At 37.5% G+C, this 17417-nt stretch overlaps 1 protein-coding gene across 3 annotated transcripts in view; it reads right to left on the reverse strand.

Moving 5' to 3' along the window:
* Positions 1–17417, reverse strand: part of CKAP5 (cytoskeleton associated protein 5) — a 177373-nt gene that overhangs the window by 59744 nt on the left and 100212 nt on the right. For 2 of the 3 annotated variants that reach the window (XM_055547027.1, XM_055547024.1), the window contains exons 3-5: positions 4464–4557; positions 3773–3966; positions 1788–1994 (exon numbers count right to left, since the gene is read on the reverse strand). In XM_055547027.1, coding sequence (XP_055403002.1) covers positions 1788–1994; positions 3773–3966; positions 4464–4520 — 458 coding nt within the window. In that variant the 5' untranslated portion in view covers positions 4521–4557. The remainder of the gene's footprint in view (positions 1–1787; positions 1995–3772; positions 3967–4463; positions 4558–17417) is intronic. The other variant, XM_055547026.1, reaches the window with a different exon arrangement.

Raw genomic sequence — 17417 nt, forward strand, 5'->3', positions numbered from 1 at the left:
CGAAGAGTTGACTCATTGGAAAAGACTCTGATGCTGGGAGGGATTGGGCGCAGGAGGAGGAGGGGACAACAGAGGATGAGATGGCTGGATGGCATCACTGACTTGATGGACGTGAGTCTGGGTGAACTCCAGGAGTTGGTGATGGACAGAGAGGCCTGGCGCGCTCTCGCAAAGAGTCGGACACGACTGAGCGACTGAACTGAACTGAACTGACTGAAAGCTAACATAGACAGCTTGAGGAAGCTCTGGAACCAAGGACTGAACAGTTTGGCCCGAAGGTTCCATAAAGTCCCAGAGAGCTATCTAGTAGTTCTACTATAGATTCTGAGATGCTTTAGAATAAATACAGAACCATAGAGGGATGGGAATAGACAACAACATCTATTAGGAAAACATAAGACAGCATACCTAACTTGTTTTTTTTCCCTACATTTATTCTCCCAGTCAGCTTAAAAATGAAATAGCCAGAGTTTACAGAATTCCAGATTAGAAAGTTTTAATTTTAAGGTAGAATATAGTATGATATATATCTATATCTTTTATTAAGAAACCAATTACTAAAGATAGAACTGACTTCCCTGGTGGCTCAGACGGTAAAGTGTCCGCCTACAATGCGGGAGACCTGGGTTCAATCCCTAGGTCGGGAAGATCTCTTGGAGAAGGAAATGGCAACCCACTCCAGTATTCTTGCCTGGAAAATCCCATGGATGGAGGAGCCTGGTGGGCTACAGTCCATGAGGTCGCAAAGAGTTGTGTCCAATTCACTCACTCAATCTTGACAATGCATCAAGTCACTAAATTTCTAAAATGATAGTATCTCTATTACACTATAATAGGTTAGGAATGAGGAAAATTTTATCACAAAAGAATCTAAGTAAAAGCCAAATTTTATGAAAGAACGTTATGAATGAAGTGAAAGACAAAGTTTACAGACTTATAAACTGAAGACAGCTTAACAAATTCAAGAATTTTGACACTTTCATGTAAGATAAACACCAAAGGAAGCATATTCTGCAAGAAATAGGTCATATACAAAATCAAAAGAGAACTGAATTGGGAAGATCTTCACACCCATAGGTCACACATTTAGGATTTCACTAGAGCTGCTTTCTGAAGTATCACATGTAGATGTATTGGGGACAGGATATCAGATGAGAAGGACTGCGAGATAAGAACAAACTAGTGGTTTGTCTAATTCAGACTTCCATAGAAAATTACAGCCGCTTGTTCCTGAAAGAGATCCCATTCATGAAAAACTTCACTGTCAAACAACATGAAATCCTAGGGTTGAAAATAACTTATTACATAAAAGTTATTTTCTATTTCTGTTGCTATGCCTCTGTTTAAAAGCATACAGCATTTCCTTCTATTTTAAAAAGCACATAAACGAAGGTTTGCTTTAGCCAACAACTATGTCTTTAGCCAGCATTTCAAAGTACATACATTTATGCTTGAGGATAAGAGAAAAAGAGCTGTTAAATACCCTGAGGAGTGCTTTTCCAGGAAAAAGTCAATTCATCATCTTAAAACAGGTCAGAAATATACCCCATTCATCTTCCTTAGAAAGAGATGTAGATAAATTAACTATGCAACACACTTCAAGGCTAAAATTACTGAATACAAAGTATCAAGCCTAAAGAATGGCTCTGGTTTTTCCAGGTCACTTTTCTGGTTAGTATGGCCTGCCAAGTCAACCCCAACAGTTTTCATTTCTGTTTAAACCAGGTAGCCAAACTCAATTGAGAGATTCTAGTCAACAGAACCAAAGCAAAAAGAACAGGTCTTACCTTAAGGCTTTCCTCAGTGTCTCTATACAGGCCACAACGATCTTGGGGTTCTTATTGTCCAGGCCTTTCAGCAGCTCCTCTTGTACAGCTTCTCCTTTCTCAATCTCTATGTACATTAGACAAATCTCCATGCCTAGCTCCTTGGCTTTGGCTTTGGGTTGGTTGAATACTTTACTTACAACACCTGACACAACCTCTCCCGTGGTTCTGTATAGATTACAAACAATAGCAACCATACTCATAAAAGCACACGTGAGTGGAAAGAGCTGGAAAGGCTCATGCAAAGTGGGGGAAACAAATACTTTTTAAAAAAAAACACTTAGAAATATCGTAAATGAGACTCTAAACATTTATATTCAAGAACATTAAAAAAAAAACTTATGCAAACTATTTTCATTTAAGACATGTCACAGCAGATCAGTTTCTATTTATACAGAGAAGAAATTTAAATAAGAAGGCAAAAATACCTTGAAATCTCACTACCCAGAGAAAACTACTTTCAACTTTATGGTATCCATCCTTCTAGACTTTTCTATATGCACAGATAAACAGATAGATACACATACATTTTATAAAAATAACATAACAGAGTTCTTGCTTTTTTTGGAAAAATTTTAAAAGTCATTTTAAACACTTTTTAGGACAGAGAATTTCTTCACAGAAGGAATGGATATGCACCTTTAATAACAAAAGGCTGCTCCTGACTCCTTGGCAAGACTTTACAGTATCTTTATTGCTTTGAGTCTCTTCTAAATTAAATGAAACCTGTACTGCTGGAAATTAGAGAAACTGAGTGGGTTTGGATCACACACAGCATTTATCAAAAAGTTTCTAGTATCAGAAGAAAAATGAAATTAAAAGAGCAACTGTCTCACTGATGGCAAGGGAAAGTTGGTGATGCTGGTTAACAAAACTGTCAAATTAATGACTGTCTTTCTAGGTATAAATTTTGAGGTGAGTCAAGTACATATTGGTGTCTTCTTTATATACTGGTGTCTTCTTTATCCATGGATTCTTCACCTGTGGATTCAACTGAATTCAGATCAAAAATATTTGGATAAAAAAATTCTGGAAAGTTCCAAAAAGCAAGAGCCATGCAGCCAGCAACTACTTACACATCATTTACATTGTAGTCACAACTGTTTACATAGTATTTACACCGTGTCAGGTATTAAGAGTAACCTAGAGATGGAAGATGGATGTAGGCTATATGTCATATGCAAATATTAGGCCATTTCATGTAAGGGACTTGAACATCTGTAATTTTGCTATATCCTAAGGCATGGGGGGGTACGGAGTTTTGTCCTAGAAACAATTCCCCTGGAGACACTGAGGGATGGATATACATATTTCTTGTGCAATTGGGTCAAGGGTCCCCGTTTTTTTTCAGTATGGAGGACTCCTTTCAATGACATAAAGACTAGTGTTAGAAAAGTCATGTTTATGAGGTATGGGAGACTGGAGTGACTAGATACATCTATCAACCAATAAACTGGGAGTTACAGAGGTTGTAACTTACCTCTCCTAAGAGAGAAAAATGCCTAATGACCATAGGGAGAAAGATGTGACTCTAAGATGACGCAGCCTGGAACCATTGTTAAGAAAAAGATTTTAGTAATGCTCAAATGTTTTCAGTGAAATCCTGATGTGTTTACTAACCACCTCAGTTTCTTCTAAAAATTTTTCCTCTTAGAGTAATTCTCATACAAAAATCTCAGCAGGAGAGAATCACTTGCTCATCAAACTCTAAGGAAAAAACTCAGTGTCTGATTTCTAATTTGCTCCTCTCTAAAAATCTCATGTACCATTTATACTTCTGAAAGCAGATAAAGACTGAATGAGAAACAAGGGTCAAGGAGCTATGAAAGTTAAGAAATGAATATCCTCCAAAAGTGCTAAGCACAGTGATCCATAAAAATACATAATTAATCCATGTAGCACCAGACAGGGGTTTTTACCAGAATAGTTGGAAAGAAAGTACTTACTTTCCTGCTACATGGGCATTTTCAACATAAACAAGTGCAGCTTCTAATCCTTTCAACTGAACCACTGCATTGGAATCCGTCACAAACTTTTTGATCAATCCTAAAAATTTGGACCATTCTGGGCTCTTTTCATCTTTTATTTTCTGGAAGATCTTCAGGGCTTCTTCATAACCACTTAACCTTGCTTTCCACAGCTAAAAGAAAAGTATTTTGAAACAATTAAAACAAAACAAAATTTACTGATATTATCATCTACTATTGGGGGGAGGGGGGTGGTGACTATCTTATACCAGGTAATTTGAACAAAGGATCCCAGATCAGAAACAAAAACGAAGCTTAAGAAATCCAGAGAGTTGATTTTCTTTCTTTTTAAAGATTAGCTAATAAACTTTTTCTTGTGTTTAATATTAATGATATTCTACCAAAGCCTTCTAGAATTCATAAACTGGCCACTATAAATGTATCACACTTTGTATCCAAGTATTAGTCATTATTTCTTTGTAACAGGACATTAAAGAGGTAACGATTCAAACATGAGACAGTTTCCTGCTGAAAGTGTCCAATCTCCAAAGCAGGCTGTTTTTCTGGTTGTATTGTGTAATCATTCGGCAGCTTTATACTATACTATGCAGTATAACTGCTGACAAAACAAGCCAATGACAGTAAAATTTGAGTTCCAGAAGAGTCTTACCTTGTGTTCACATTTCTGATCAACCGGCAGTTTCATCCACTCACTGTCATCTCCCATCGTGCTTCCAGTTTCTCCTTATAATTAAGAGTAATTCCTGGTCAGATAAACATCAGAATCCATTAACTCTAGCAACCAAGCTCTCTTTTATCAAGCACACACCAACAAAAGAATCTCATTCTTTGGTCAAATGCCCATTTAATTCTATTAATAGAACATTTAAAAAGTAAACAAAAAATTAATAAAAATCTGAATAAATAAATAGAAAGGACAGATACTATTTTTTAAAAAAGATGCTTATATGTATTTTCCCAAATGAGAACTTCTTAAATCTGTGACAAAGCTAGAATAAAACAGAAGAGCTAAACTATTTGGCCTTTTAAAAAAGGCAAGAAAAGTTTCAAAGATAAATCATACTTTTAATTCAAAATTCCATAAGGCAAATAAACAACATGAAAAAACCTCAATGCTACCTAGCTCTCTACCTAATCCTGGTAAATAAATATGTCTATATAAACTAAAGGAAATAAACCCTGAATATTCATTGAAGGACTGACGCTGAAGCTCCAATACTTCAGCCACTGATGTGAAGAGCTGACTCAATGAAAAGACGCTGATGCTGGGAAAGATTGAAGTCTGAGACACTGGGAAAGGAGAAGGGTGTGGCAGAGGATGAGAGTTGGAGAGCATCACCAACTCAACGGCCATGAAGTTAAGAAAACTTCAAGAGGTAGTGGACAACAGAGGAGTCGGGAGTGTTACAGTCCATGGGACAGCAAAGAGTCAGACACGACTGACAGAACAACAACAAAATATAAACTAGCAAAAAATTAAATCCCCCAATAAACTAATTCTTCATAAACATTAAATCATTTTTTAGTTAGTGAGGTTTATGTCAACATTCCTTTAACAATTTTATGCTATTCATTTAGATAATACAGCTGTAGAAAATCTCCAAAGTACAGAAAATACATAAAGAAGGAAAGTATTAAAATACAATTTCATACCAATTAGTAACCATGATGAACACTGAAATGTATCCACTTGAATCTTTCTATATTTCTTTCAATGTACATGCAGTGTATAAATTATACGAAAAAGGGCTAATCTTCTTGTAATTTTTTTCTTACATGGTCACAAACATTTCCTCATATTTGAGAACATGATGTTTAAAGGTGGCATTGCACTTTATGTGTGTGTTAGTCGCTCAGTCATGTCCAACTCTTTGCGACCCCAGGGACTGTAGCCCGCCAGGCTTCTCTGTCCGTGGAATTCTCCAGGCAAGAATACTGGAGTGGATCACCATTCCCTTCTCCAGAGGAACTTCCCAACCCACGTATCGAACCCTGGTCTCCTGCCTCACAGGTAGATTCCTTACTGTTTGAGTTAAAGTCTAAATGCGTTGCATTTTATGAATGTACCATAATTACCAATTCTAACAGTGGACATTTAAATTGTCTCAAATTTTTCAATATTATAAATAACACAAAAGAGATCTTGTTTATCTCTCTGTCCTCAGGCCAGACATAAAATATGTCTTCAATCAATATTTATTTAAACTTGAATATATGCCTTGATACTGTCTGCTATGAGTCAGGCACTGTGAAAAGTATTTTTTTAAATTGTGGATTCATTATACTAACAACAACTACACGAAAGAAAAATATTCTTCCCACTTTAAACACTAGGCTTACAAAGATTCAATAATTTGCCAGAAACAACAACTGGCAGGCAGCAGCTCACACTAAGAGTCTTCCTTTGCAACTTGTTGCCTCCCATTTAAATGCAGGAAATATCCCAGGAAAAAATATTAGAGATTGAATTGTAAAAGTTTATTAGAGTAAATGAAACTTGCATTAAGACGTCTCTTCAAAATCCCCAAGACTCTGTGAAACAACAGCACTGTGTTTTAGAGTAGGAGTCAGAGAATCTTTGAGAAGGCTAATAAAGCAATAGTGAGAAAATACAGGAGTTTGGAGAACAGTATTATGTTATTTAACTTGAAAACGCACATTCTCTACTATCTGGCAACTCCATTGCTAAGTGCACACCCTAGAAACTGACACCAACTGCAGATGCACCAGAAGACACTTACAGCGACGGTGGCTGTCAAAGTCCAATGTTGAAAACACCTTACACATTCATCAGAGAGAGAATGAACAGTGGCATATTCACTGGATATATTACACAGCACCTAAAAGAGCTGAAAGTGCTGAAAGCAGCTACTCCAACAAGTACATGAACATGCCAAAAGTTAGCCTGAATGTCCACTGGTGGATGAATAAATAAACTGATACGTACATACAACGGACCATTACTCAGCCTTCGGTGAGAATGAAGTACTTACTGATACACGTTACAACATGGACAAACCTCACACACACGACGCTAAGTGAAGGAAGCCAAACACGAAAGGTCTGATGTCACACGATTCCATGCATAGGAAATATCCAGAATGTATCAATCCATAGAGACAGATTCAGATTAGTGGTTGCCCGGGGTTGCAGAGAGAGGAAGAATGGGGAGAAACTGCTTAATGGATAAGTAGTTTTACTGTGATGTGATGGAAACGTTCCTGTTTGACTAGACAGAGATGGTGGTTGCACAACATTGTGAATGTGTAAAATACCACTGAATTGTTCACTTAAAATGGTTGATTTTATGTTACACGAATTTCACATCAATAAAAAAATTTAATTTCACATCAATAAAAAAATTTAATTTCACATCAATAAAAAAATTTTTTTTAAGTTCCCAGGTGATTCTAACATGCAACCGTGGGTTAAAAACCTCTAACGTTATCTTCTTGGCACAAATTTGAGCTGCAAAAGCAATCTTTCCTATCTGACTGATTTTCAAAGAGAACCAGTCAATGAGAGCTTTTACAGCGTTTTCCAACCAAGAGAATGTGAACAACATTCAATTGTTGGTATTCTATCAATTCACTGCATACTTTTTTTTTCTTGTTGGTTTCTTTTTGAAACAGGAAGAAGAAGGTGGCCCAACCTAACTGTACCATATAAAATACTGTCGTCATTGTGCTATGTTTTCTGAAATGGCTTCTACCACTTCGTAGCCTCAGTTTAAAAAAACTACTGGTTTATGATTTTGTTGCTTCTATTCAAAGGAAAGGCTTGGTTCGTACCAAAACTTTCCCAGGCACTGAAATAATAGATATGGTATTCTGTGTATTCATGTGACACTGAAGACTCTTGCTCTGTCTTTATCTTTTCCCAGATTAATATACTAAGAAAAAAAGGACTTCACTAATTTTTCTCCATAATTAATTTTAAAATTAATTTTAGAATTTAATTTTTTACATATCTAAGAAAATATACAATATACGTGTTAGGAGGCATTACAGTAAAATTGATACACTGACCTACCATCCAAATTAAAAATTAGCACTCTATCAGTATTATGGCACCAGTGCAACTCTTTCCTACCCCCACCCTTCTTCCCAAAGAAGTACTTTCCTGAAGTTTGCATGGTTCTATGCTGTGGTCAGTCACATATTTCTAATCAAAATTAACTCTGCTTGCTTGTGAGCCTTAGAAAATGTTATACTGTTGTATAACTTGCCTTTTTCATTCAATGTTTCATTTGTAAAATTCACCCATGTGGTATACTATAGTTTAAATCTACTAAAATTGTGGTCGAAAGACTTGTGCTGGTACAAAACTTTATCATTCCAAGATAAGTATAAAAACAGAGATAAGTGTTTAGAAACTGCCATCACATCTATTCTAACTTCTTTTATTACGGTGGTCTGAGGAACTGAACAACGCTGAGTGAGGCTAATGTATAAAACACAACAAGAAAGTAAGGGAAGACAGAGAGTAAGGCTAGAAGGCAGTCTAGATCAGACCTGGAAGGGCTTCTAAGTGATGTTAAGAAATTTGGACTTTATTCCAAAGGCAGGAGACTTTGATTGAAGGACTATAAACAGGAAAATTTCATGAGGTATCAAATTCTCATTTTTCAAACTATATAATGTAAATAAAAAAGCAATATAAAGAATGTCTTAGAAGGCAGTAACAATGGAGGAAAATCAGAAAACTAACCTAAATGAAGGATGATGATAACTTGGAACTAAGAACAGCAGCAATGCAGGTAAAGAAAAGGGAATGGATTTTAGAGACATAAAGAATGTCAAGGACTCTCTTTATTGAGTGACTGTAGGAGTCTAAGATCAGGATAAAGATGAAGCTTTGGACAAGCTGTGTTTGAGATGTTCATTAGACAAGGGCAGATGTGGAAAGCAGTTGGAGATTCAAGCCTGGTGCTCAAGAGACAGAACTGGTCTGGAGATAAAAATTTAGTTAGGAGTTATCTGTGTGGCTCAAATGGTAAAGAATCTGCTGTAATGTGGGAGACCTGGGTTTGACCCCTGGGTCTGGAAGATCCCCTGGAGAAGGGAATGGCTACATACTCCAGTATTCTGGCCTGGAGAATTCCATGGACAGAGGAGCCTGGCAGGCTACAGTCCATGGGATCGCAGAGTTGGACACGACTGAGTAACACACACAAGGTGGGGGATGAAGAGTACTGAGGAAGAGTGTAGTGAGAAGAGCCCCAGGTTAGAGTTTAGATGTTTCAGGTGTAGAAACCAGAATCCATAGGACCTTAATCCACCATGTATAGTGCCGGATACATAAAATGATCAGTTAATGCCTGCTGGGGCGGGGGGGACACACAATAATCCAAAATGCGGTGAACAGCCTTATCAAATTTGAGTTTTTGTTACTTGAGGGAAACTTTGTTACTTTCAATTTCTACCTGCAAATCTAAATAAAAAAAAAAAAAAGAAAAGGAATTCTGTATCTTCAAAATCACCAGTAACTTAAGGTCGAGACCTTAGGTAAGTTACTTACCCAAATGTACACTGCCTCGGCATGCTTGTGTGTGAAGTGGGAATAACAGGACACACCTCAGAGGACTGTGTGGATTAAATGAGTCAGTACATGTAAAGCTGTTACCCTAGGAGCTTGGCTCAATAAATGCTAGCAAATTTACTATCATTATCAGTATCTGGCATTGCAAATTTGAAAATATTTATCTCATTTCTAAATTACAGTTGACTTTATTTTGGAATTGTATAGCATTAAAACAGAAAGTCTACAAGCACGTGAAGTCAAGTGGGCCTTAGAAAGCATCACTACGAACAAAGCTAGTGGAGGTGATGGAATTCCAGTGGAGCTATTCCAAATCCTGAAAGATGACACTGTGAAAGTGCTGCACTCAATATACCAGCAAATTTGGAAAACTCAGCAGTGGCCACAGGACTGGAAAAGGTCAGTTTTCATTCCAATCCCAAAGAAAGGCAATGCCAAAGAATGCTCAAACTACCACACAATTGCACTCATCTCACATGCTAGTAAAGTAATGCTCAAAATTCTCCAAGCCAGGCTTCACCAATACGTGAACCACGAACTTTCTGATGTTCAAGCTGGTTTTAGAAAAGGCAAAGGAACCAGAGATCAAATTGCCAACATCCGCTGGATCATGGAAAAAGCAAGCGAGTTCCAGAAAAACATCTATTTCTGCTTTATTGACTATGCCAAAGCCTTTAACTGTGTGGATCACAATAAACTGTGGAAAATTCTTCAAGAGATGGGAATACCAGACCACCTGACCTGCCTCTTGAGAAATCTGTATGCAGGTCAGGAACCAACAGTTAGAACTGGACATGGAACAACAGACTGGTTCCAAATAGGAAACGGAGTACGTCAAGGCTGTATATTATCACCCTGCTTATTTAACTTATATGCAGAGTACATCATGAGAAACGCTGGACTGGAAGAAACACAAACTGGAATCAAGATTGCCGGAAGGAATATCAATAACCTCAGATATGCAGATGACACCACCCTTATGGCAGAAAGTGAAGAGGAACTCAAAAGCCTCTTGATGAAAGTGAAAGAGGAGAGTGAAAAAGTTGGCTTAAAGCTCAACATTCAGAAAACGAAGATCATGGCATCCGGTCCCATCACTTCATGGCAAATAGATGGGGAAACAGTGGAAACAGTGTCAGACTTTATTTTTCTGGGCTCCAAAATCACTGCAGATGGTGACTGCAGCCATGAAATTAAAAGACACTTACTCCTTGGAAGGAAAGTTATGACCAACTTAGATAGCATATTCAAAAGCAGAGACATTACTTTGCCAACAAAGGTCCATCTAGTTAAGGCTATGGTTTTTCCTGTGGTCATGTATGGATGTGAGAGTTGGACTGTGAAGAAGGCTGAGCGCCGAAGAATTGATGCTTTTGAACTGTGGTGTTGGAGAAGACTCTTGAGAGTCCCTTGGACTGCAAGGAGATCCAACCAGTCCATTCTGAAGGAGATCAGCCCTGGGATTTCTTTGGAAGGAATGATGCTAAAGCTGAAACTCCAGTACTTTGGCCACCTCATGCAAAGAGTTGACTCATTGAAAAAGACTCTGATGCTGGGAGGGGTTGAGGGCAGGAGGAGAAGGGGACGACAGAGGATGAGATGGCTGGATGGCATCACCGACTTGATGGACGTGAGTCTGAGTGAACTCCGGGAGTTTGTGATGGACAGGGAGGCCTGGCGTGCTGCGATTCATGGGGTCGCGAAGAGTTGGATATGACTGAGCAACTGAACTGAAGTGAACAAGCACCTTAGAATATTGCTTAATGCATAAGATACATGATTATATTAAATCTGTCATGCTGAAATATAGTATTAATATCAAAGTATTTTGAAATGTGAATATATGGGTTTCTACATTAATACATTAAACAAAATACAGCAGCATATTTAATAACTACTGTAATTCTGAAGTTATGAATATTTTTATATATGACTACAGATATGATTTCTATTGGTGACAGAAGTGTATGTTCTTCTAATATTACTGCAGTTTATTGTCTACATTATTAACTGAAGAAAATGTCAAAATTTCAGTTAAAACGTTAGTGAAAATAAGAGGTAATTATTTTTCCATATAAATGTACAGAGTCCCTGAATTCTAACACAGGTTAAAATCTGTTAGTCTACAACCTTTCAAATTCTATGATCAAAGACTTGAGGGCACTGCTTACACTCATCCCCAAGTCCCTTGTTACAATAACAGCTAACACCCATCCAATACTTAAGAGGCACTTTATCTTTTACAGGTATTTTTATAATCATTCATCTTCTATGTATTTCATAATGTAAATGCAAGTATACTACCTCATTTGGGTTTATTTTCTTTTTTTATATTATTTTTAGTTATGTGGCTCTTTCTTACTAAACTGTAAGATGCTCTTGAGCAAAAGCTTTTTGTCTTATTCTCTATCCTCACAAGGTTCAAATAAATAAATAGAGCATCATTCTCCTCTTTTTTCAGGTTTATTTTCTTTCTTTTTTAAATATTATTCTTAGGTAACTCTTTCTTACTCAACCATAAGATTCTCTTCAGCAAAAGCTTTTTGTCTCATTAATCTCTCTTTTCATGAGGCTCAAATAAATAAATAAAGCATCTTTATCCTCTTTCTATACATGGGGGGAAAAGAGGTTCAGTGTCCCACCAAAGGTCACCTGGGTGGAGGAGAATGGTCTAGAGGAGACTTCTTGATTCTTAGTTTGGTGAATTTTCCAGGAACTTACCTACACATGGTTTCTATGTGATCTACAGTGAAATCTTCACCATATATCTATTCATACAGTATAAATAATAAGAGTAATTTTGGTGCTTACCTAACTCAATAAAAATATAAACAGCAAATAGGAGTATATGTGAAAGACAAGTTTATTTGCCTCCAAAGGACTTAAGGTAATTTAGAGAAATTTAAAATACAGTTAGTTGGTAAGGGGGAATCATCCCCAATCAGCAGCTGCCAAATAATCAAGCTAACTATCTAGCTGGGTCTCAGATACTGTTCACTTGTCTTTGCATAAGAAATAACTACAGTTTTAATTATAATTTGGGGTTATTCACAATACTTATTCCACTGAGTATTGACTCTACCAGTTGAAAAAGAAAATCTTTCCTTGAAATTGGTTAAAAACCCAAGAGTAGTAGACTATTATCTACAGTTCATACTAATTTTAAATTTATAACTACAATTCTAGAATATTTGTGGGAGGGTAGGAAAAAGGTCTTTAAAGTGGCCATTTGTTTTAAAGTTAAACTTTGCCTCTATCTGCACATTTTAAGTAACCATTATCAGACAGGCCTTAGGAACATTCAGAACATATTCAGGAAGTAATGCAGAGGACCCTCAGAGTTCATAAAATGAAATATGTATAAAATAAACCAATAATTTCACGAAAAGTTGCACAATCTAAAGGCCTGAATGATCTCTTCTGAGAAACGTAGTGCTATTTTCAAAACACACAGCAAACTAAAACCAAATTAACCTTCATAATAGCTAAGAGTGGAAACCACCTGAATCTCCATCCACTGATAAATAGATAAATAAAACGTGGTAAATCCATAGAATAGAATATGATTCAATGATAAAAATGAGGTACTATAAAGAATTCCTAACAGGAAAACAACATGATTAAAAAGTGGGCAAAGAACTTGATTAGACACCTATCCAAAGAAGACAGACAAAAGGCTAATAAGCACATGAAAAGAAGTTCAATACTACTGAACATTCAGTTCAGTTCAGTCGCTCAGTCGTGTCCGACTCTTTGCGACCCCATGAATCGCAGCACACCAGGCCTCCCTGTCCATCACCACCTCCCGGAGTTCACTCAGACTCACGTCCATCGAGTCAGTGATGCCGTCCAGCCATCTCATCCTCTGTCGTCCCCTTCTCCTCCTGCCCCCAATCCCCCCCAGCATCAGAGTCTTTTCCAGTGAGTCAACTCTTCGCATGAGGTGGCCAAAGTACTGGAGTTTCAGCTTCAGCATCATTCCTTCCAAAGAAATCCCAGGGCTGATCTCCTTCAGAATAGACTGGTTGGATCTCCTTGCAGTCCAAGGGACTCTCAAGAGTCTTCTCCAACACCACAGTTCAAAAGCATCAATTCTTCAGCACTCAGCTTTCTTCACAGTCCAACTCTCACATCCATACATGACCACTGGAAAAACCATAGCCTTGAACATTAGGGGAATGCAAATCAAAACTACGAGATACCACTTCATACCTATTAGGACAGCTACTGTCAAAAATCCAGAAAACAGCAAACGATGGCAAGGATATGGAGAAACTGGAGCCCTTTAACACCATTGGTGAGAATGTAAGATGGTACAGCTACTGTGGAAAACGGTATGGCAGTTCCTCCAAAAATTAAAAATAGTATGGCCATATGATCCAGCGATTCCATTTCTGGGTATATTGAAAGCAGGGTCTGGGTTTCCCAGGTGGCACTAGTGGTAAAGAACATGCCTGACAATGCAGGAGACATAAGAGATGCGAGTTCGATCCCTGCGTCGGGAAGATTTCCTGGAGAAGGAAATGGCAACCCACTCTAGTATCTTTGCCTGGAATCCGACAGACAGAGGAGCCTGGAGGACTACAGTCCATGGGGTTGCAGAGTTGGACACAACTCAAGCGACTTAGCAAGTACAAAGAGGTATCTGTACACCCATGTTCACAGCAGCATTATTCACAGTTAAAACACGGAAGCAACCCACATGACCATCAATGGATGAACGGCTAAGCAAAATGTGGTATGTACACACAACACAGTATCATTCAGCTTTAAAAAGGAAAGGAATTCTGACACAAGCTTATAACCTGGGTGAACCTTGAAGATACTGTTAACTGAAATAAGCCAGCCACAAAGAGACAAACACTGTGTGATTCCACCTATATGAAGCACTTACTGTTGTTGTTCAGTTACTCAGTCATGTCCGACTCTTTGTGAGCCCATGGACACACCAGGCTTCCCTGTCCTTCACCAACTCCTGGAGCTTTGTCAAACTCATGTCCACTGAGTCAGTGATGCCATCCAACCATCTCATCCTCTGTCGTCCCCTTCTCCTCCTGCCTTCAATCTTTCCCAGCATCAGGGTCTTTTCAGTGAGTTAGCTCTTCGCATAAGGTGGCCAAAGTATTGGAGCTTCAGCTTCAGAATCAGTCCTTTCAATGAATATTCAGGACTGATTTCCTTTAGGATGGACTGGTTGGACCTCCTTGCAGTCCAAGGGACTCTCAAGAGTCTTCTCCAACACCACAGTTCAAAAGCATCAATTTGTCAGCACTCAGCCTTCTTTGTGGTCCAACTCTCACATCCATACATGACTACTGGAAAAACCACAGCTTTGACTACACGACCTTCATCAGCAAAGTAATGCCTCTGTTCTTTTTAGAGTAGCCAAAATCAAAAAGAGAGATAGAAGGTAGAATGATTGTTGCCAGCAGATGCAAGGAGAGGGGAATGAGGAGTTACTGTTAATGGGTATAAAGTTTTAGTTCTACAAGGAGAAGAATTATGGAGATGGATGGTAGGGGCTACACAACATTACAAATGCATTTAATGCCATTGAATTGTATATTTAAAAATGCTTAAGATGGTAAATTTATATGAAATGTTCGGAACAGGCAAATCTACAGAGACAGAAATTGGATGAGTGGTTACCTACAACTAGAGCGTTTGGGAATATTAGAAAAGTGTGAAGGAGGGTGGGGTTTCTTTTTGGGGTAATGAAAAATGTTCTAAAATTGTGTTGATGGTTGCATAAATTTATGAATATACTGAAAGTCACTGAATTGTACACTTTAAAAATGGGTAAAAGGTATATAAATTATATATCTTACTAAAACTGTTAAAACAATAACAACAACAACAACAAAACTAACAAAGTTTACTTAAAAAGAAGTCCTTGGGAGATAAGAGTGATTTGTAAAAGCTGCCAATCATTTTACACTTGCATGGCCTGGCTATAATGGTTAGACTCCTTTCTAATAACAGGATCTAATACTCCAATTTTACCTTAAGTATTCACTCAATCAATTTCCCTCTGGGCAAACCATGATGGTTCAATGAGTTCACAGGAGTAAAAGTAGATACCTAAACAAATAACCATATCCACTTGAAACTAGCACAACACTGTTAATTGGCTATACTCCAGTATAAAATAAAAAGTAAAAAAAAAAAACAAAAAACAAAACACAATTCCAAACAACCATAATACAAAATGTAGTATATATGGAAAGTGCCCTAAGCAAGAGACAAATAAGGGTTAGGGAGATCAAAGATAGGATCAACTGCCAGTGAGTAAGGCATGGTCAGTGAAAAATCTTATAGAAAGGATGACATCTGAGCTCAGTAATAAATTATAGGCAGATAAACAAAAAACAAACAAAAACAAAACCAGGAGTGGAGGAGATATTGAAGCTGAGAAAATGAGAAACGCAAAGTCTTGGAAGTAGAAAAGTACTAAGCATGTTTAGGGAACACTAAATGGCTCCACTTAACATAGATCAGAAAGATAGACTGGGGCCAGATCATATATAATCCTGAATATGAAGCTAAACAGCAGAGGATGCTGATGACCTGAAGCAGCAATGACACGATCCTATCTACTTTAGAAAGATAGATCTATGTAGAATGAATTGGAAGGAAGAGAAAGTAGAGTCCTGACAAGAAATTATTGCAGTACCCGAGGACAAAGTTAAATAGAAGCCAGAACTCCTAGGAATGGAAAGGATGAGCAGAGAAAACTGAAGGGAGTTACATTAAAGAAACAGAATCAGCAAGCCTTAGCAACTAAGGATGTGGGAGTAGGGAAAAAAGTCTAGGAGGAGGCTCCAGTCTACATGACTCGGAGAACAGTGGTGCTAATGACAGAAAAATGTCAGAATAAAGTTCTGAGAGTTGTTTGTTTAGGGGGAGTAGAGGAGAGGTTAAGAATATGATGAGTTTGGTTTTAGATTTGAAATTCACGTGGGTGGAAATGTGGTACCAGGAATGAACAGAGGGCTCTGGATTTTATAAACAGGAAACCAAGTCTTCATTTCATAGCAAGGTTTGATGTTTTAAGAGTGCATAACACCGCCAACAAAGAGAAGCATTAATAAAATTAATTTGACCTATATATGATGTTTGCTATGGTTCATTCAAGTTAGTCCATACTACAAATACTCAGAAATTTCAAGTTCATTATCATTATGGCTCAATCAAGCTAGTTCATACTACAAATACTCAGAAACTTCAAATTACTCAGCACACTGTTTTTACCCTAGTCTAAAACAGAGGCAAACTAAATCTGTTCTACAGAAACAATGTAATTTTAATACCACTGTTGTATCTAAAAATCTCTTCTAAAGAGCTCAAATACCATATAGTTCACACTATTGCTGAAGAACGTTTATATGTAATTATTTATTTTTAGACCAGAGGTTAGGAAATGTTTTCAAAGTCACACATAAGGCCACAACTTAGAATAAACTCTGAACTTAGAACAGATTTCAGTTTAGTGTCCAATTAAACATTAAATGTGCTTTATGTACTATCATTAGTATACAGACCCCAGGAGTCTATGCATTTTCTCTTTCATGAACCAGCTAAAAGCAAGGCACTGAGAAAGTCATCAGTAATACCAGTAATGTTAGACCTGGGGCAGAACCTGTATCTCCTATTTTTCAGTCCACCATTCTTCCCCATCACTCAAGGGTCCATGTATAGTGAGTGTCCTTTTACTTTAAATTCCTGCACTATGACAGCTAATAAGAACATTTATACGGCTACTAAACATACTGTTTTAGCTTCCGACTTGGGCAGAAGGTATGGCAGTGAAACTATCTTATGGCTAGCTCCCAAACTATCTTATGTAGCTCTTGACCTACAAAAGCTCTTCACTATCACGATACAAGAGATCTGGATCTGATTACCATTCCTGGACTCCTGACTTCTGTCTAAGGAAATGTTAATGCAGAAGCATAGAATGAGTCTGAGGAAAAATTCCCCGCACTCAAAAAGAAACCCCTCTGAACGATTAATAAAGAATGATGTGAACTTGCTTAAAAAAAAAAAAAAAAAAGGAAATTAT

This window comes from Bubalus kerabau, chromosome 15, assembly GCF_029407905.1.
Source record: "Bubalus kerabau isolate K-KA32 ecotype Philippines breed swamp buffalo chromosome 15, PCC_UOA_SB_1v2, whole genome shotgun sequence".
NCBI classification, from domain to species: Eukaryota; Metazoa; Chordata; class Mammalia; order Artiodactyla; family Bovidae; genus Bubalus; species Bubalus kerabau.